Source organism: Leptopilina boulardi, unplaced genomic scaffold, assembly GCF_019393585.1.
Source record: "Leptopilina boulardi isolate dan_hultmark-lab unplaced genomic scaffold, ZJU_Lbou_2.1 LbouV2_310, whole genome shotgun sequence".
NCBI classification, from domain to species: Eukaryota; Metazoa; Arthropoda; class Insecta; order Hymenoptera; family Figitidae; genus Leptopilina; species Leptopilina boulardi.
In genome coordinates this window covers 4,686,463-4,708,541 of record NW_026137875.1, presented here as the reverse complement: position 1 = coordinate 4,708,541, position 22,079 = coordinate 4,686,463, and the positions used below count along the sequence as shown (strand labels likewise).

At 25.6% G+C, this 22,079-nt stretch overlaps 2 protein-coding genes across 5 annotated transcripts in view; both read right to left on the bottom strand.

The window, feature by feature from the left end:
- The window catches only part of LOC127283559 (uncharacterized), a 135,417-nt gene that overhangs the window by 108,737 nt on the left and 4,601 nt on the right, over positions 1 to 22,079 (bottom strand). The window lies entirely within an intron of this gene.
- Positions 332 to 5,279, bottom strand: LOC127283822 (uncharacterized). Its single transcript, XM_051308916.1, has 7 exons — positions 5,215 to 5,279; positions 2,858 to 2,973; positions 2,438 to 2,619; positions 1,498 to 1,728; positions 1,056 to 1,364; positions 820 to 946; positions 332 to 563 (listed from the first exon to the last, which is right to left on the bottom strand). Exons 1-7 carry the CDS (start codon positions 5,277 to 5,279, stop codon positions 397 to 399), a joined length of 1,197 nt encoding a protein of 398 aa, XP_051164873.1. The 3' UTR covers positions 332 to 396.

The window sequence follows — 22,079 nt, the reverse complement described above, 5'->3', positions numbered from 1 at the left end:
TTGTAATCTGTTAGAAAAAATTAATTCTCAATCGCAAGCTTTCTACGAATCTCTTGCATTGTAGGAGTCAACCCGTTATTTTGATTTAATCCATAAAACACATACTCGACGAAGTGATAAAAGTTCTTTAAATTGTTATCGTAACTCGTGTTGAAAACAAAATGACTTTTAAATAATTCGTCTAATGCATCTATAGCATTATTAGCTACAGCTGGGATAAAATATTCTTCAAATGCAATGAAATAACTATTAATCAGATTTTTCCGTTGGCCGACTGCTACTAAACATGGTTGAGAAGTATATAACTTCACATTTTCCAAAATAGTTCCAGTCTGAAAAACATAACAATAATTATAACTCACAAATCAATAATTTGTTTTTCCTTCAAATAAATTCTTAATATGGAGATAAACATCCGAAACATGCCTTAGAGAAGGTAATTAATTTGTGTGGATTATCAGCAACGGGTCCAGAAATATCTTTTTTTCGTCCTCTACTGGATGGAGGTAATTGTTTTAGTAAAGTTAAAACAGCTTGAATATCCTCACTCCAATCTGAAATATCTGAAGTAAAGCAACACAAAATTAATAGTTATGAACGTTTAAAATACTTTTTAAAATAAAAAAATGGAAAATCAGATTTTTTCTAGAATATATATTTATCAAATACTAATCAACTTTTTAAAATGTCATGCAAAAATAAATTACTTATTTCAAATTAAACTATCTGACTAAATCAAATGTTTGTTTTTTATTTTTTAAAAACATGGTTATAGTAGATTAAATGAATGTTTTTAATAAGTGTGCATTACAAACGAACCTGCATCAGTTTTTTTCTTTTTAGCTTCTTGTGAACTTGTACTTTTACCAAAAATCTCTAATATTTGCGTAGAAGGGAAATTCTTCATTTGCAAATTTGGGTGCATTAATGAAAAATCAAGGTTTATCTACAATAAATTGCTTGTTAAAATTCTATAAACATTAATATAAGGATACTTTTTGAAGTAAATGATTTTAATAATTATAATATAAGAAAGGAGTATAGAGTATACATACTAAGCCAGGTGTATCCAAGAAGCGCGGAAATTTATTCAAAATTTCGATCGAATTATTTCTTCGCATAGAGAAAGTTACTTTCATTGCTTTTACAATTTCTTCTTTTCGCGTTTTTGGATCAGCTGTTTGAATAAAATTCAAATTTTCCTGCAATTCTTCTTCAGAGACAAATAATGGAATATTTTCATTAATCTCGATTGCCGCCATAACAGTTTTTGGTTTGCCTTTTTTGCCATCTGTATTTCTATTAACGGTTTTTATACGATAAGTAAAGAATCCCAATCCTGTTTTTGGATTAAAAAATGCTTCCTAAAACAATCAATTTAATTGTAAATTAAGTTAAGAATTTTAGTTTTGTAAGAGAAAAAAGTTTTTAATTTTTATTAAATGATACATTATTTTTTAGATTTAATAAATTGTCATTATTAAAAGTTGTACGTACATAACCGTATTCAGAATACTTGTCTTTTAATGTGGGAAAAAGTTTTACCAGTTCATTTGCATATTGCATTTTTATACTTTTCGGAATTGTTTGTCCACATTTTGACAACATAATTTGAACAGTAATGTTAACTAATTGTCGACGACTTCTTGTATCAAAATCTTTGCTTTTATTGTACTCTTCAATTATCTCTATTCCCCCTGGAATGCTTTCAATTTCTTCTTTAAGATTCTAAAAAGTTTTTTAAATTTAATATTACGAAAATACTTTTTAAGGAGAGAGACCAGTGAAATTTCAACCCTTCTAAATTTACGCTGTTGAATTTCGCAAATTTTTCTCTGGCATTATTTAGGATCTAAAATTATTATATATTATTAAAAATTAAAAATAAAACTTGTGGCAACCCTGAATCATGAAAAAGTGTATAAAAAATTTTTCATTGAAAAATAATAAAGAGTGCGAGAGAAGTTGAATTTTAAAAGAATCACCAGTAAAATTTAATTTAATTACAATTGACCTTGTTCAGGGGTAACAATTTTTTTTGACAATTATTCAAAACCTGGCATCATATTACACTATGAAAAATTAAAAAAATTAATTTTCAACTATTTTAGAATTTTTTAAAGAAATTTTTTACATACTGCAATTTTTCAAAATCAATGTGGCATGTTCAGAATTATAATAAACGCGTATAAAAAATTGACAATGAAAAATAGTAGAAATTATGAGAGAAGTTTAAATTTTTTTATTTTTATACAATTTTAAGTTTTATTAAAAAAATTATTAACTAAATTAATTTTTTTTTCAATTTTTCATAGTATATTGTAATTTTAAATATTCAGTATCGTCATAAAAAATTGACTCCCCAAGAAAAACAAATTTCGGAAATTTCATTGGTCCCTACTCTTAAGTGTTAAAAAATGTTAATAAACCATCTTACAAATTGAACAAGTTGTGATTCTTGAATTTCAGAGTCCAGTTCATTTCTCTTGCTAAACTGATTTCCAGAAGAATGTTTATTTAAAAGGTTAGATTGATTTGTAGGACTTTCCAATAATTCATTGCTACTGTCGAGAAAAGCAAGATTACTAATAATATTGCTGTCAAGCAATACCTGAACATCTATAAGTAAAAGCAGAAAATATTTCAATAATAAAAACAAAATCAAAGTAGACAATCTTTACAAAATTAAATAATTCAATATAAGAAAATAAACGTAAAAAAAATTTATGACTAAAACATTAAATATATTTTTTTTAAAATAATACTTTCTTTCTGAAACTTAATTAAAATTTTTAAAAGTATAAACTTATAAATTTAAATCGTCTCTAATTTAACAAAAAGTGTATATTTAAATCACCTTGGGTTTCTTTCATCGACAAATCTTGATTAAATTCTATCCTTTTCATTACAGAAATGACCTTTGTTTCGAAATATTCGAAGGTGTCCTCTTCAATGATAACACCATCCTCATCACTAATTGACAAATCTTTTTCATTTATTTTATTTTGTACTAAAAAAATGTGGACAAAAATTCTTTTAAAATCACAATTACTGAACTGAGAAATGCCGGCCGGAATAACAAAAATGATTTGATACGAACTTTTGAGGTTATGTTACAAATAAAAATAAATCTATGCTTTTATATTCTCTACATGCATTCTATTATTGGATAATTTAAGAGCAGTATTATTGAAAGTGTAAATATAATATTAACTAATAAATTAAATACGAAGTAGTCAAAATTATTAATATTTACCTGCTGTTAAAAACTCTTCATAAGTCGCCTTTTCTCCTTCACAAGGCACTTTAATCCATGAAAGCTTACCATTGAAAATAAATTTTCTCAATTCTGAGTTCATTTTTTCAAAACTGTTCACAATTAATTAAACTATAATTACACATTCACTACATTTCACGACCACGTTGTGCACAGAATTGTTAATGATGCCGATGATGCATGAATACTCGTTCTCTTCTGTGAGAAAGAGAGAGACAACATTACATTTCAAACTGCGACGGTTTGAAATTCAAACTTCTTGAGATTGAACTTACAATATTTCAAACTCTTGAGTGTGAAACCGAATAATTCAATCGCGAAAAGTTTGAATTTCAATCTTTTAGGTTTGAAAGACCTGCATTTTCAAACTTTTCGGTGTAAAGTTGGAGTCCGATTTCTAACAGTGTGTCATAATTCGGCCGCCATTTTGGATTTTTAAAAAGGCCATATTGTAAATGTTAAAGTACTTCGAGATGAACATTTTAAGACCTTAAACGTTTCAATTGGTCCCATACAATTATGTACAGAGCACTGATCCGGTTGACGCGGAACGTCCCATATATATATATATAAAATATACTTTTATCTTTTCCGTGACATGTGTATATACTAATACGGAACCGGAAGTTTTCATCATTGGAGAAATTTTATAAAATATCAATAATTAAAATTGCAATTCATTAAAGATTACATTATTTGAAAAAAAATTTAATAATGATAATTATTTTTAAAGAAAAAGATGATGTAAATTTTAAAAAAGCTTCGTTGAAAAAAGTAATTTAATTTTAAAAAATTTAAACAATTGAAGCGTTGAGTGCAAGAAGGGCATTAGGCGGATAACGCCCTTTTTGATGTTATAGAATAAAAATGATGACAATACACTTTTCCACCTGGGTTAGTTTATATTACCAAAAATTCATTTCGATAGAAAGCTTTTTAACGAAGCTAGAATTGCATTTACAGTTTTTAAATAATTGAAGATTAAAACTTTAAATTGAAATATCTCCGTTCTTTTTTTTTTTTTTTGTTATACGCCTTATTTCTTGCACCCAACGCCTCAATTAGACAATGCATTTAAAAAAAGTTAATTAGGAAACAATTTAGGTAACATAAGCTAAAAACATGTAAATAATTAATTAATTTGTTTATATTTATTAATGATATTAATATTTAATTGAAGCTAAATAGAATTAAATCAATGATTTGTTTAAAAATACAAGTAATTGAAGCATATTAAAATTTTTAAAACTACCAATCAACAAATAAAATTATAATTAATTATAGAAACTAATTGAAGTTGCTATTTTCTTAATTGGAAACCACTCTACAATTTATTGAACCTATTATTATTATTATTATTATTATTTAAAACAAGCTTTTTGAAAATTACAAATCTTATCCTTTGGAACCTTTTTTTTTTAATTCTAAAACAACAATTAATTACTATAATCAAATATATTTATAAAACTCGTTCTACATCCTTTTTACATCAACTATATTTTAAATCCGGAAATATTTATCAAGGCAAACAAGAATTCGTGAACTAGATCTGTATTTAAAATGAAGTGTGAAAAAAAATATTTTTGACAAAATTAACAAAATTTATTTAATTTCAAAAAATGATAAATTGACTATTTGTTTATAACCTTTGTATTAATGTTGCGCACTTAAAAAATTATATATATTTTAATGTCCTTCAAGATATTTCAACTTCCATTTTTGACATTAATTGTAAAATGCAAATTGTCTGTCAAGTACGTGACACTTTTTAATTTATTGCCATTGTACTGGGAAGTGTACTTTGTTGTCTCGATTTCTTGAAGAATGAAAAAAATATATAAATATAATTTTTTTTTTATAGTTGGGCATGTTTTGACCCTGAAAGAGTCGCAAACATGAAAAGTAACACATTGGGTGGTACTGAGCTGAACTGGTACCACTCCCATTGCCTTCCTCGTTCATTCTTCAAAGCGGATGTTGAGTCGTACAGAAACTCATTCATTTTTACAATATATATATATACCTCAGTTTGCAATTGACATGACAGAGTTGCGTACATGAGTGCGTTATATATACATTTGGAACACCTTTTTCCGATTTTATATTAGACATATATCAAAAGTAGAAATTGTATTTTTACTAAATCATATGTGCCAAACTTCTCGAGGGGAATTGTATTCATATATCTATAACGAAAACCAAGGAATTAAGTTACTTTCATTTGTTCGAATTATTATTTGATATAATATCCACACTGTAAAAAGAAAGTACTAAAACAGTACCGCTTTGAGGTATCAAAATAGAACCAAATGACAATTTAGTACCTAAAGTCGGTATTAAATTAATACCTTTCTTTTTACAGTGCATACAACAGATTTTTCATACTACAGAATTTTTACTTAAGGGTTCATACCACTTTACACGCTTGAAAATGAAGCTATTTTCTATAATTTTTTTTACGATTCCTAAGGATTATATTGATCTGCATTTTTTTTTAGTTCAATAAATACACTCTTTAACTTTATAAAAAACCTCATTTTATTCAAAAAATATTATTTGTTTATATATAATTTAACAATAATTTTAGACCTGCTAAAAATACCGATGCCAGCTGCGGGATTGATTTCTCAGGTTAGAAAAATCTAAAACACAAAATTCAAGTTGATTTATCTTCAGTAGGACTGCACCTATCGCCCGAACTAGAATTTTTAATTTTTATGCAAAAATAACAAAATGGCGGCAATTTAAAATTTTTTTTTCGAAAATTAAGGTTTTTTTTGGCAGTTTTAGGGTTTAAAAAAATAGTAAAAATGAATATTTTTTCATAATTCTAGTTCCGGCGATACCCACTTATGTGACGAAGATTTTCGTAAAAAAATTTTGAGAATCGGTCCAGTAGTTTCCGATAAAAACATCCCGCGGTATGGAAAAATGTTGTTTTGAGAAAAACGAATTTAAAGTTTCGTATGAGTAACAGGCGCGCCAATGTACGCTCTCAAATAAAATCGTAAAAAATATATTTACACTGCTCAGATCTTTCTGCAATTTTTACACAACATTCCTGGAATGTCCATCTTTCGAAATCCGTAAAAAAAATCGATTTTTTGAAGTTGACAAAGTGGTATGAACCCTTAACCGAAAAATCATAGAATTTCTAATTGATAGAATTTTCATTTGTCTGGAAATTGCAAATGGCCGAACAAACAATCGACAGAAAGATTTCGTGCGGGATTTTTAAAATCAACCAATCACAATTTTATGGATAATTTTTGATTGGTTGATTTTAAAAATCGCGTCAAAATATTTCTTTCGATATTGTTTGTTCGGCCATTTGCAATTTCGGACAAATGAAAATTATATGAATTATAGAGATTCTGTTTTTTACAAAACTTTTTTATATATATAAAAAATTATATATATATTGTATAAGTTTGGGGTAAGATTTATTTATAAAGCCTCTCGCAAAAGAAAAATTAATTAAAGGAGAATAAAAAAATTATTGAAAATTATGACTAATATATATTTTACGATTATATGAAAACTATTCATTAATGGTAATTTAAATATTAATTGGAGATTGTGAGACTTGCAATATTTCTAAAAGCGTTTATAATAGACATAATAAATTTATCTATTGAGAATGTAAAGGGAATTTACTTTTTAGCTGTATATATAGCTAATTGTAAGTCTAATGAGCCTTTAGAAAATGAGTTTTAAAGTTTATAAAGCGACAAATTTCATTTTTTAAAATTAATTTCTTATTTCTTTATTATCGCAAAGTGAAAAGTTTTTATAAATTTTACTCTTTAATTATATGCAAAAATTTACTGTCCATTAAAATATATGTATAGTTAATTCTATTTACATACACATACAGAATTGTATAGAAAATCTTTTAAAGAGCATGAAATAAGCTATTGTTTGTAAGAGTTGGATAAAAATTACAATATTGTTTACTAATTTAAAACAAAAAAATATATTTATAATTTATAATTAATTATTGTTTAATAACAAATTTTTGCATAAAATTAATAATTTTGAAAATCGTAATAAATCTTTCAAAATTTGTTAAAATTAATTTTATTTATAGTTTTATTTGTTGTTAAAAATAATTTTTTAGTTTGAGGTTATGTTAATGTGCTAAGCACCCTTAAATCTATTATATTCTAACTGTAACAATAAAAATGCATGGAAAATATTCTTAAATAGACGCTAAGAAAGTACCTATATTATTCTGAAATTTATAATTTCGTTTTTTCGATGTATTTATAACATATTTATATTATAATTATATAATAAAATTAATTCTGAAAAGTACTATTTATTATTATCATCGTAAATAAATATAATTGTTAAAAATAAAGAAAAAACGCAAAATTTGGATAAAAATTTTCGCACTTTCGTAAAACTAATTTTAACTCTAAATTTAAATAAATGACGCGTCACGTATGAGCAATCACGTGTAGAATCCAATGAACCTGTATATGATAAATGAAAAATTACTTCCCAAATGGCAAACACAGTCATAGATTCTTAAATCAACTTCCGGTAGAAAGACTCTGGCACTTTAAGAGTTTGGATTTCGATTCTCTTTCTGTTTCTAAAGTACGTTTCACTTCTTAATTGGTAGATCGTTCAGATTGAATAATATCATACGAGCTGAGCGCCGCACAGAGAAGAGATGCGTTAGGTTAATTCAACAAAAGAAATTTTATATGGATGAAAAATGACTTTAAGCTTTCTTCTTAATTAAGTTGTTCTCGTGATTAACTTCTATAATAAATCATTTTTTACTTTCTTGGAATTTTTTCATATATATATATATATACTTTAAAACATTGTATATAGTAAAAAAAGAGAAATGTTAAAGAATTTAAAAAAAAAATATATAAATATTACAATTAAGTATAAATATCATTTTAACTGTTATATTTTATTTATAAACAAGTACATAATACCTCGACAACCAACGCAGTAGAGACATTAAATTTTTTACTAAAAAACATATATTTTTTTCCTATATAACACGCAGTTATTTTATGGGAGTACGCTAATTTTATATACTCGTTGTTGAATATGTCGACGTAATTTTCCAAGTTTGAAAAAAAGTACCCGCATACCGTAACTCTTTGTATTGTATATCGCCTATCGAAGAAACAAGTTTCACCTCTTTGCTATATATATATATATATATATTTATATGCGCTTTTTTTTCTCTTTATTTCTGCATGAGAGTGAAACTGAATTTACCGCGACTGTCCAGTTAACATTACCGATAACGCTTCTTTTGTAACCTACATTCCACGCGGTTTTTGCGTCATTTTATATATATATATAGTTTTTCAAGAATATGAAATGAAATTTATCATTTTTTTGTCAATGTAAATATGGGTTGCTTCCGTTAATTACGGTTCATTTAATATTCGTCCACAGGAGTCATATATGTGAGACGCGACAATTTTATAGAGGTCTTTAACCTCACATTATACGTGTCTGAAAATTCCTCTATATTGTCATTTTGTGTATAAAAAAAAACCTATTTTTGTATTTTAAAATTTAATTAATTTCAAAAAATTTTAATTTTTCTTAAATTTTATAATTGAGATTGAAGACCGTTTAAAAGTGAGAAAAAAAATTGGAAATTAAAATTTTTAAACGTACTACCATGTAGAGAAGAGGAAATGCACAACTTTTTTGTTGGGGAAATTTTTTTATAGGATTATTAGACGGAAAAAAAGAAAAAGTAACTTTTACTACTTTAAAAGTAAAATTGGACCTGTCCGAAGTTTCTGCGCATCTCTGGCAACTTTTACTCCAAAAATAGTAAAATTTACTTCAGAAATAGTAAAAATTACTACGGAAACAGTAAAATTTACTACAGAAATAGTCAATTTTACTATTTTTCGAGTAAAAGTTGCCAGAGATGCGCAGAAACTTCGGACAGGTCCAATTTTACTTTTAAAGTAGTAAAAGTTACTTTATTCGTTTTTCCATTTTTCTCCGTGTATTATTATTATTATTATTTTAATAATAATAAAGAAAAACTGAAATTTTTTTTCTTTCTTAATTTCATTGAAATTTAAAACATAAATCGTTCTATCTTAAACAAATTTTTACGAAATTAATTGAAATTTTAAGTTATGTTTGTCGGTACCAACGATCCTTTGAAATATGTCCTTGAATTTTAAGGTTATGTGTGATCTCTGACCATGAATCATGAAAACCTTGAATTTTAAGGTTATGTTTGATCCTTAAATCCTGGACACTTAGGAACTTGAATTTTGAGGTTATGTTCATTTTAATACTATGGGTCATTCTACGTCAAGAATAACCAACCAAACCTAACCTAATCTTATCAAAAACATGTGTTGGGTACACTTGATATGGAATGACCCATACTGAAGACAGCGACGAAATCTTTTTATAATATAAAAAAATATATATAAAGAAGTTTTCTGTGAAGTTTTAAATCATTTTTATATAAAACTTTAGGAAATATGACATTTTTAAAAATTGTAACTTGCGCGTCACTTTTAATTATAAACATGATTTAAAATTAGAACTACATTAATTAAAACGATTATTATTGAAGTAAGTAAAATTGCCTTATTATATATATATATATCTAAATGGTTGTTTTAAACGCCATTAATTAAAGATAATATCTTTTTAAATTACTACTTTTTTTAGTGTACTACTTTAACGTGGGCGTTAAAGATCGTATTTCCACCCATCATAAATTGCAATTAATTGTTTCGATTTGGAATATCGATTCTAATTCTCTTATTATTAATTCTCACTTTTTGGAAATGGAAGTCAGATTTTTAAAATTAATCAGCGATTCCAAATTATCATAGATATCAAGTTTTATGTTAATCTATTAATGTTTACAAAAAATTCATACACTACTAAAAATCAAATAAATGTATCTGAAGTTTATTTTGCTCCATAACGTGGAAAAAACGTGTTGTTTTCTAACTTCAAAAAACATAGCCGATTTTATGAAACAAACAAAATTTTATAAATATTGACGGATTTACTTTAATCTGGGTATCTAGAAGTTTTTGAGTATCTATACATATAGTTATTTTCGAATTTGAAGTCAGATTTTCAAAATCCAAAATAGTGGATCTAATATGGTGTAAATTTTTTAAAATAATTGTTGGATTCCAATTACAATAATATGGCTTTAGATTTGTAATCAGCAACTTAAAAAATGTTTTTAAATTTCAAATTTTAGAAAAATTCAATAATTTTTTACAAAATTCCCCACAATATTGGATCCGTCATTTTGGATTTTGAAAATTTGACTTCAAATTCATAATCAGCAACCTTAAAAAACCCTTGGATATCCAGATTTATATAAATTCGTTAATATTTATAAAAAATTTTTGTTTGTTATATAAAATCCGCCGTGTTTTTTGAGGTTAGGAAATAATCCTGACATATTGGAGCAGATCCTTTCAACGATTATATTTTTTGTGGTTTTGTGAATTAACAACTATACCACGAAATGGGGATATTTTTTTTAAAGATTGACGAATTTATACATGAATCTTGGTGTATCCGCACAGGTTTTCGGCGTTATAGTATTTACGAAGTCAACTTATTAAAATTTTAAAATTAAAAATAACAAATCCAAAATGGCAAATGAATTTATAAAAAAAATTGTTGGATTTACATGAAATTTTTTATCGATAAGTGTTTAATTTCACTAATTACAAATCTAATCAATTTAAAATTCCAGATGAATTTAAAAAAAAAATTTATCTATATGAAAAGTATTTATAGCATAAATTCTTTGGATTTTTAATAATAATAATAAATCCATATAGGATAATGCAGCTTCCAACTAATATTATTCCTTTTTTGCTTAATTTATTGTCTCATTGAATTGGTTTTCTGCAGGTGGTTCCGCTTGCAGGCATTTAATTTAAAAGCAATCGCGAGTTGATCGTCAGTAGTTTGAACTTCCTCGAAGAAAGTCCTTTTCAGTAGATCGCACGCGAGGTATCGCTTAGCTTACAATATATATATATATATACATAAACTATTGCGTCCGTTATATCACGCGGGTTTAAAACTGTAAATTTACAGACGATACAAATACAAGTGTGCTTGGCAATTAATTTATACTTTATATATATATATACATACTATTCACAAAGGGAGTAAAGTGGACTTTGCAATTGCTTTCATGTTCCCATAGAAGAGCATATGGCATATTTCTTTTTATTCCCTCGCATATATACGTAAACATATTGCCCTTTTCGTATCTCCAAGATGGTAATTTTTTTTTTCATATATATGTAACAGTATACATAAACAATCTTCTTGTGGATTAGAAAGTATCCATTGAAAAATAATTTTTCTTTTTAATATCATGTAATAAATTATGTTTTATTGGCCTCACCTCTCTACTGTTTTCCACGAGGGAGCATTAAAGCACTCGATTGTTTTCTAATCGATAGGTTTGACAAAAGTGAGAAAGTTACGTTATTAAAGAGAGGCCAGTTATATATATATATATGTATAGCTACTCGATACCTGTTATAATATAGATAGGCTTTGGAACGCTATTTTATAATGATTGCCTCCATAACAAATTGAATGGTTTCTGCCGTATCATCTTCTACCTGAATAGAAATTTTTCAATGCTTCGCGTTCCTTTGGATTCGTTGACCTTCACAGAATCATAGAAGCATGAAAGTGGTTTGCATAAAAACGAGATTTAGAATAGTTTTATTCTATAAATATATATATATTTGCAACAAAAAAAGAAAAACAATCACTTTTTGAAAGTACTCTCGAGAGGACTAGCAATAAAATTGATGAATTTTTTTTTCTACTCGTCAGAATCACGAAATCTAATCTTTGTTTTCAATCTTCTTTTTTTTGTGTTAAAATAAATTGTGAGCAATTTTTTTATATACACTGAAAGAATAAGTTCACTAAAATTTGCTTTCCTGAAAGAAGTTCCGGATTATTTCAAGGCGTTTTGAAATTTGTTTCCGAGGCAATTAATTTTTATCCGAATCTAAATTTCTCGTAACTTAACAAAAAATTCTATTCTGGATCATCTGTTTCATTACAAAACTTAATTTGAATCCTTTTGAATCCTGAAATTTAATTGCGAATTAATCGGAAGCTAAATTTTAATTCCTTTAGAATCCTGAAATTTCATTAGGAATAAATCCTAATCAATACGTTTCCAAGCCAATAAAGATTAATTCGAAATGAAATTTTAGAATTCAAAATTAAAATATAGTTTCGGAATAAAATTAACCTCTGAATTAGACATTTAATATATGAGATTTAAAAATAAACTATACCTCTGAAAGTTAATGTAAGATGTAACCGAGATGTAACCAGATCTTTAAATGTAAGATTTAAAGTTAAGTCTGATTAAAATATTAATAAGCACTTCTTATTAAAAAAGATATTAGAAATCTCAAATTTCATGATATGGAAACATAACCTTTTTATAGGTTAGGTTCTAAATGGGTAACTATAGAAGAATGTTATTTTAAGTTTTATCTGTAAATCAAGGGATGAAATATTTTTATTTCCTATTTTCCACCAGTGCAAAAATTTTGAAAGGGCCCACGTCGGGAAGCTCAAAAATCGGATAAAACAGAGAACCCGATCGGGGCCACTGAAAAAGCCCTACTTCAACCCGATTAAATTCCATGAAAACTCTGTTTCCATGTTCCCTGTTTCAACCAGGTCAGGGCCAGGTTGGCGAATTTCTGCAAGGGCACCCAAAAGTAGTAGTATAGTTATAGTAATATTAATTTATATTATTGTTGATTAAATAATTTTATATAATTTTTGTTCGATTTATACCCACTTGGAATAAGATTCCCCGGAAAGTGCCCCCTGAAGGTTCTATCAGAATTCCGCCGGAACTTCCAACGTAATTCCATCGGAGTTCCAAAGAATTTCCGATGGGATTCCGACGGAGTTCCGACGGAATTAGGACTTTAAAAATTTTGGAAAAAAAAATAATCGGAATTCCGTCGGAATCCCATCGGAAATTATTTGGAACTCCGATGGAATTCCGACGGAATTACGTTGGAAGTTCCGGCGGAATTCTGATAAAACCTCCAGGGGGCACTTTCCGGGGAATCTTTCCAAGTGGGATTTAATGTGAAAACGCTTTTTTAACACTTCATTTTATAATAATAATGATCTCTTTCGTTCTTTTTTTTTTTTTTGAAAAAAAAAAGAAAATTAAATACAAAGCATTTATTCACAAGAGAGGCGCATGATTTGTGAAGATTTTTTTTTAACCTTGAAACTTTTAGTAATGCGTCATTATTTTTAAATGGAAAAATGGGAAAAAAATTAAAGAATTTATTGAGAACAAGTGATTCTTTATAACACTAGTATTTAAAACTTTATGCGACATTACGTCCAATTCATCAAAAAGGGAGGGTGGTTATTCAGGCTATCATATTTCGTAAACTGTTTGGTATCTATTTACATAGCTTTGGAATGTAACATGAGCTATTACATCCTGCATTCGTGATATATTTCAAAAATTATTATATTTTCTTTTTGCTAAAGTAGCAAATTTTTTCTCAATGACGTTGTATACATAGAAAATTCATGTAAATTCTTTTTTTTACTTGATTTCTGTTCTTTGTCTTCAAATATTTTAATTATTTATAAATTAATTTATAATATTTATTATTATTATATTATATAATAATTAATAATAATAATAATAATAATAATAATAATACCTAACAATGTTTATTATTGTTATTATAATTATCGCAATAATAATGATAAAATAAAGAAAAATATAATTTTATTTTTATAATTGAACTCTATTGAGTTTTAAATGAATTCAAAGTAAAATTGAATAATCCAAGAAATATGAGAAAGTGACAAAGTTATTAACTATCGCATTTTTGAGGAAAGATTTTACTTTCTAAATAGATTTATGTGTACACAACATTTGTGGAATTCTCATATTGTAAAGATGAAGTTACTTGACCTAAAATTAAAGTATATGTTTACTTTCTTATCACATTTAGCACAAAACTCAACATGTTATCTTTACTGTATAGACTGTCATGAATTTGTAATTTGTAGTTACAGTACATTATATTCTTGTAAAAAGGCAAATTCTCTTATGTAATTATATAAATAATGGTTGTGTAATTTTATTAATATCGTAATTTATATTGTAGAAATATACCTATTATTATTAAAGGGACGGATGAATTTGTTCTAAAAAATCATTAGTTAGAATTTTCATTTTATGGAATTTCATTTGTCATAATTATTTTTGAGCCGAATTTTTATTGTATTCGAATTAGTATTTTGCAGAATTTTCATCAAAACGATTTTCTATATTACAGAATTTTTATACATAACCGAAAAATCATTTAACAGAATTTTGAATTGATAGAATTTTCATTTGTCAGAAATTGCAAATGGCCGCGAATAAACAATCGACAGAAAGATTTCGATGCAAATAAAAATAAAAAAAATTCGGCTCAAAAATTAATTATGACAAATGAAATTCCATGAAATGAAAATTCTATAACTAATGATTTTTTAGAACATATTCATCCGTTCCTAATTAAATTAAATTTATTTAGTTACTATTTTTTATAAAATAAATTACAATATATGAAGCAAAATCTACAATGTATATTGTGTGGAAGCAAAATACAATATACAATTCCAATACACAATTGATAATAATAAATCAATCGACTCATTAGAAAATAAAAGATCCTCATAAGGCGATAATGAACTCATTAAGAGATCTTCGTTAAGCTCATTAAGAAGGCGGCGATAAGTCGATTTTATTATACTCTTATATTAATATTGAGTCTATTTCTCTGTTACATATATAGAGCACAAAAAATCAATCTACTTAAGTATATAGCTGTATTCCAGAATATCGGGAAATTATTTTTTAATTATATATAATATTCTTTTATTATGAGAAAATAATCTATATATACACGAGAATGACCACAAAATATATGTATATCACTTTTTGTATTTTATTTTTACATTCAGTTTTTTCTTTTTTTTTTTTAGTAAAAAAAGAAACTTTTTTTTAACTGATGGATATGATTGTGACGAAATAAGGATATTTTCAACAATTTATCATTCCATTATCTCATCCTATTATAGGATTATTTTTTCACTCTTTTTTTAAATCCACTGACCTCCTTTCTTTTCTGTCAATAATAATATACACGCGAGTATAATCCCGCGCATTGACGAGACTTATCGAAGAAATATATGATTGCTCGCGATGCCAATTGTATATGCCAAAGCAAGAAATTAAAAAAAAAAAAAAAATGTTCAAATGCCGCTATATGAAAACCATTCGGAACATAAATCATTTTGAAATAAGTAATCGTGCACTGCTGACAATATATTGGTATAGACTGTGTGTCTAGTTACGGGAACAATGGTTACACTTGTAACGATTCTTATTTATCTACATATATATATATATATATATATATATAATATTCTTTATCGTTGTTATTATAAAATAAATTTTGGTTTAGAAAAAAATCATCAATTGTATATGAAAGCTGTTATGCGTCTAAGATATACATATAATATTAAAATTTTTTGAATATAATTCAAATTCAAAAATAGGTTTTTTTTCTTTTAAAAATATTTAAAAAATTATTACTCTTTCAAAAACAAATTTTGTGCTCTATTCTGCAAGTTCAGTATAAAAAAAGAAACACAACATTTACGGAAAATTTTTGGTTAAAACTTTTCAGCAATTATTATTAGATAAAAACAATATGTGTATTATATTATTATATAATTAAATTATAATTATAATATTATATTATATTATTTTTTTCACTGAAGATATGAAATAAATTTTTTTCAGTGAAGATTTTGAGTTTATGGTAATTTTATTTATATATACACTACTGGTTTGAGCAGCACTACAACATCTATACACACTTCATGTATATATTTATATGTATTTTGTGTGTGTGTGTGAATGAATGAAACGAAAATTACTAATTTATTCTGACCCAAAAAAATTTTTCAATTAAAGTTTGCACACCTGGCAAAATAAACTTGTGGCATTGTATAGTATCACCACAACTTTCACGAAATAAACAATAGTAGAAAATGAATTCTAATTGACCTCAAATGCAACAATTTTCTCCGCAGACTCTATGCTACTTTGAGTATACATTTCTATACAGAAATAAATGTGTTCGACAATTGTATGCGTGTACAATTGTATTGGTATGTATATATATGTATACTTTCTTCAAGGAAGACAAGAATTTTTCACATATGTGAATTAGCAGTTATCGATATATATATAAAGAATGAAATTATACCATCTGTGTACATTTTCTGAAATATATATCGTAAACGAGTCATATTATTGTATATCAACTTTTCAAGGCTGAAGGGAATACATCACATATGTGTGTATATTTGATGATTTATATATATGTACTCGTGAATTATTATATACGCAGCAACCAACATTTTTCGCATCAAGAGGCCTATCACGTAATTATGAAATTAATGACAGTAGCAAACGGTCAGTATATAATTATTTCGAAACTGCATTTGCAAGGTCATCGCATTTTTACACATATCATCAAATGCAATCAAAATTTTTTTATCGATTTGGAATTTCGATTCTTGCTTTTGATCAATTCTCATTATTATTATTATTTTTTTTTTTTTGAAGAAAAAGATTTAAATATAGAACAAATATTAATTTTATTTAATATACTCTCTAAATTTTTATTAGTGAGATTTTACTGATGAAATAGTTGGAATTCAGTCACATTTCACTGAAAATTATTACAATTATTACTGATTTAAACAATCAAATCTGCATTATCATTAATCGGTAAAACAGATGTAACAGTCAAATCTGTTTTATCAATAATCGATAAAAACAGATTTGGCTCTCAAACCTGCATTATCAATAATCGGTAAAACAGATTCAACAGTCAAATCTGTTTGATCAATAATCGGTAAAACAGATTTGGCAGGTAAATCTGCATTATCATTACTAGGTAAAACAGATTTTAATGTTTCAATAAGTAAAGAACTCTACTAATTTTCAGTGAAATTACAATTATTTTCTAGAATTTTTATAATATAAATATACACTGTAAAAAATTCCAGTTATTTTACAACGTCGGATTTTGGAAAATCAAAAGGTAATATAACCTAAAAGTTGTTTTTATTTTGTAAATGTTATTAACGAATCACTTGGAATGTATATAGTAATTGAATCACTTTAATAGCGTTTCCATTGAAATTATTCAATTACAATACATTCCAACTAATGCATCAATAACATTTGCAAAATAAAAGCAACTTTTAGGTTATGTTGCCTTTTTGATTTTCCAAAATCCGACGTTGTAAAATAACTGGAATTTTTTTCAGTGTATATTTATATTATAAAAATTCTAGCAAATAATTGTAATTTCACTGAAAATTAGTAGAGCTCTTTACTCATTGAAACATTAAAATCTGTTTTACCTACTAATGATAATGCAGATTTGAGAGCCAAATCTGTTTTACCGATTATTGATCAAATATATTTGACTGTTAAATCTGTTTTACCGATTAATAATAATGCAGATTTGTGAGACAAATCTGTTTTACCGATTATTTATAAAATATATTTGACTGTTAACCTGTAGACTGCCGGAAAGCATAAATTTAGGCTTTTTTGCTGGATTTTGCTAAACGCCGGCGGGCTAAAGATTAAATCTATTTTACCGATTAATAATAATGCAGATCCGAGAGTCAAATCTGTTTTACCAATTATTGATAAAATATATTTGAATGTTAAATCTGTTTCACCTATTACTGATAATGCTGATTTGATTGTTTAAATCAGTAATAATTGTATTAATTTTTGAATGAAATGTGACTGAAGTGTGATTCAGTTGATAAATTCCAAAGAATTCATCAAGAAAATCTCATACTGATTTAAATATAGACATTAGATACTATTAAAATTATAATGTAAAATTCTGGCAAATACAATAATTGAAAATGATTTCTTTACTATTAAAAAAAGTAAATAAAAAAAAAAAATTTAAAAAGGGGTCATGTGGATGAAAAATTGTATTTCAATTCGCAGAATGGCAATTCTCCCCTCACACACACGGTGAAAGTAATTATAATTGCAATAAATAAAAGGTCACTGAGTAGATCATAGATTAATTCATATTTTCTTACTGATGGAAACTAGAACAATGTTTCATTGTTGAAAATATAATGCGGGATTACATTCGCGAGAGTAAAAAGTTGTACCACTATTCATTCAAGTGAAGAGAGGTTGCTGATGGTATAGACAGCAGGTAGCACACACACACCTATACATATATATATATATATATATATGCGAATGTGCGAGCAAAATAATATGTGCATTAGAATCGCTAGAGGCGTGAAAATTGAGATTAGCAAAGAAACCACCTGTTGCACATTCCATCGGAGGCAACCAATTATTATATTGATCTTGCGTACATCTTTGATTGTAAATTCTTTATGCATTCGATTCTGAGTACTTTATACATTTTTTACAGTATATTTTATTATTATACAAAATAAAAATTAAACTAGATATTTTTAAATTTAATTTTTGAGTTAAAATTTTAGGTTATGTTTGTGATTTTTGAAGTAAAAATACATAAAAATAATCAACTGTTAATACAAAACATTTATGTTTAAATCTTCATTACATTGGAAAAATATAATGAAAACTATTTTTGATTTTACTTGATTAATTAGAATCTTTTTATCAAGGTAAAAGTATCACTAAACATAACCTAAAATTTTTAACCATAAGGTCCTATTTATTTATTTATTTACTTATTTAATCACAATATACGGACTTACAAGAAAAGAGAATAAAAATGCTCTTTAATGCAAAAGCACTTGTTAGTAATTTAAGAAATTGTAATGAGTATAATTACATTTATAACATAACATAACAAAATGTTTACGACAGTTTTACCTTAATTGAAAGTTTCTTTTCGTTTCTGCAACATCAAAATCAGTTTTTATTGATTGTTTTTTAGATATAATGAAGACCTAAACATCATTGGTTTGCATTAAAATTTATTCCTCTTTGTGTATTTTTACTTTTAAAATTTCAAAATATAACCTATATTTTTTTGCTTCTAAGGTCCCTTTCTTTGCGACGCGTCACATTTGTTTGTATTTATTTTTTATAACTCAAATAATTATTATTTTTAGATGGTATTTGTTTTATATGTAGAAAACAATTAGTTCAAATACAGTTTATTTAATTCAAATAAAAATTATATTTAGTCCAAGTAAATATTTATTTGATAATAGACAAGTAATCAATTATTTGAATCAAATAAAATATTTTTTTCAATGTAGAAAAAAAAACCTTTTCTAATAAATATTGCAATGTATATTACACGTGGAAGATAAATTAATTCATTTTGTTCAGTATTTAGAAATCGTTCTCATGGTTTATGTCTTTAAAATACATTTTAAAATGAACTCATTGAGAGAGAAAATACCGGCATTATCTTCCGCTTCCTATATATTATAATATTATATATTCAAAAGAGGAAATGTCTTCATGACTCAAAAATGCGAAAAAATATAGAAAATATTTTTTTCTATAGAAAAAGTTGAAATAAATTTTTTAAATTTAATATTTGTAGAATTTTTTTTTTAATTTTACCCATATCCAAAATAATATCTAAATATATTTTGTCTTAGAAGTAAGTAACTTTTTATTTGTTAAGAATAAAAAAATTTATTTAACACAAATAACATTTTTTTTTTTTTTTTAAAAAATTTTTTTAGAACAAATAAAATTTTTATTTAAATCAAATTAAATTTATTTTGGACAAATGAATATTTATTTGGTTTTGACAAATACATATATAATTTCTCTCTGTGTATGCAATCTACTTTTGTATATTATATTTAAGACATTGTGATTCTGAGAAGAAAGTTTAAAATCCTTTAGTCGTGACTTATAAAAAATCCACATTTTTAAATAATTGATAAACTCGTCCGTCAAGATTATTTTTCACATTTTTCAATTAATTTTTAATAAAACTTTCTTTTAGGTATAAAATATAAAATAGTTGATATGTATAATTTATACTGATAATAAAATATTATACCGCGTAATATGTTTACGATATTTTAACGCTATAATTTTTGAATAACTTAATTATTAATATACCTTATAGAGAAAATATTTTATGAAAAATTTACTCTAATTGCCTAAATGTTTAATTTTGATTAGAATTAAATTTATAATTTGAAAGTTATAATATATACACATACATTGTAGACAATAAATTGAAATATATACATATATAATGTTGTAAAGAAATGATGATTGTAAATTGTAATAACAGCTTGAGCATAAATTATATCGAATTACTGCGCCAATGAATTTTTTTTTTACCATTGCACATAGTAGTGCAAAATTCATTAGAAACTCGAATCATTTCTTACGGATAACAGGTTTTTCTCAATGATTCACACAACTTACTTATTACAGAAATTTATATAGTATATCTTATTTACACGAGAATTCTTTTGTCATTGTTGAATTTATCAGAAAATTATTTGACGAATTGTTCAAATAGAAATTTATAAGTATTTTGAAAGCATTACGCACAATGTATGTAATAAAGATATTCCCAAATAAATAAATACATATATACACATAAATATAAACACGTATATATAAATATATACAAACAGAAAAAAGAACAAGGGATTAATTATACACTATTCAATTTGAAACGCATAAAAAATGAAACAATTTGAATCTACGCTATAAAATGTATAAAAATGAAACAGACAAGATTCGTTTTGAGAATAAGAAAAAGGGGGAAATATTATGAAATAACGAATAATTTTGCAAAAATGCATAAAATATAATAATTACCATTAAATAATAATATGTTAGATTTATAATCCAAAATTAATATCATTTGCAGAGGCAAATGATGCTAATCTAAAAATCTGAAATTTCTATCAGGATCATTTTGTGTAACTTGAAGTTTGTCGCTTAATCAATTCGATACCCAATTTTTGCATGTTCCGAGTTCTCAAAGAACAGTTTTTTAAATTAATTTTTCCATTTTCTGAACATCAATTGATTTTTTCAAATATATATATAAAAGTATACAATAATTTGATTTAAAAAACCAAATATTTGGTTAATGCATTTATTTGCACCCAGAGAAAAGATTTCTTTGACTTAAAGAAGCCAATTTCTTTGACTTATTTTCATTGATTCAAAATAAAATTGTCTTTGAAACAAACAAAGCTTCTTAGTTTCAAAAAAAAAAATTCTTTGACGCAAAGAAATTTGTGCATTAAATTAAAGAAATTCTAACATAGGGTCAAAGAAATATTTATTTGAATTAAATACAAAATTTCTTTGAAACGAAGATAATTTGTTTGCAACAAATAAATTTTCTTCGTATCAAAAAAAAAAATTTTTTCAAAGAAATTGATTTCTTTGAATCAAAGAAATCTTTTTTCTGAGTGTGTTTTATTCAATTTTTGTTCATAAATTTATTTTTTCTGTGTATTATACGCATATATATATGTAAATTATCACTTTCTCATAATAACCCTTACGTAGATAATAATTTAATATTAAAGAAGAAAAATTAGAAATTTACGCGATTAATGTGAATATAAATTGTATATATTGTATATCTTTAAAAAGTATATAAATCTTTATTAGCTTCGTGGCTTACACTCATCTTTATCAACTTTCTCCATGTCG

Bases quoted from the DNA above. Each gene is read 5' to 3' on its own strand.
- LOC127283822 (XM_051308916.1), bottom strand. From the start codon at position 5,279: ATGAATGAGTTTCTGTACGACTCAACATCCGCTTTGAAGAATGAACGA. The intron at 1,729-2,437 runs GTAAGATGGTTT...AAAACTTTTTAG, and splicing joins AATCACAACTTGTTCAATTT to AATCTTAAAGAAGAAATTGA. The intron at 947-1,055 runs GTATGTATACTC...AATTTATTGTAG, and splicing joins TCTTGGATACACCTGGCTTA to ATAAACCTTGATTTTTCATT.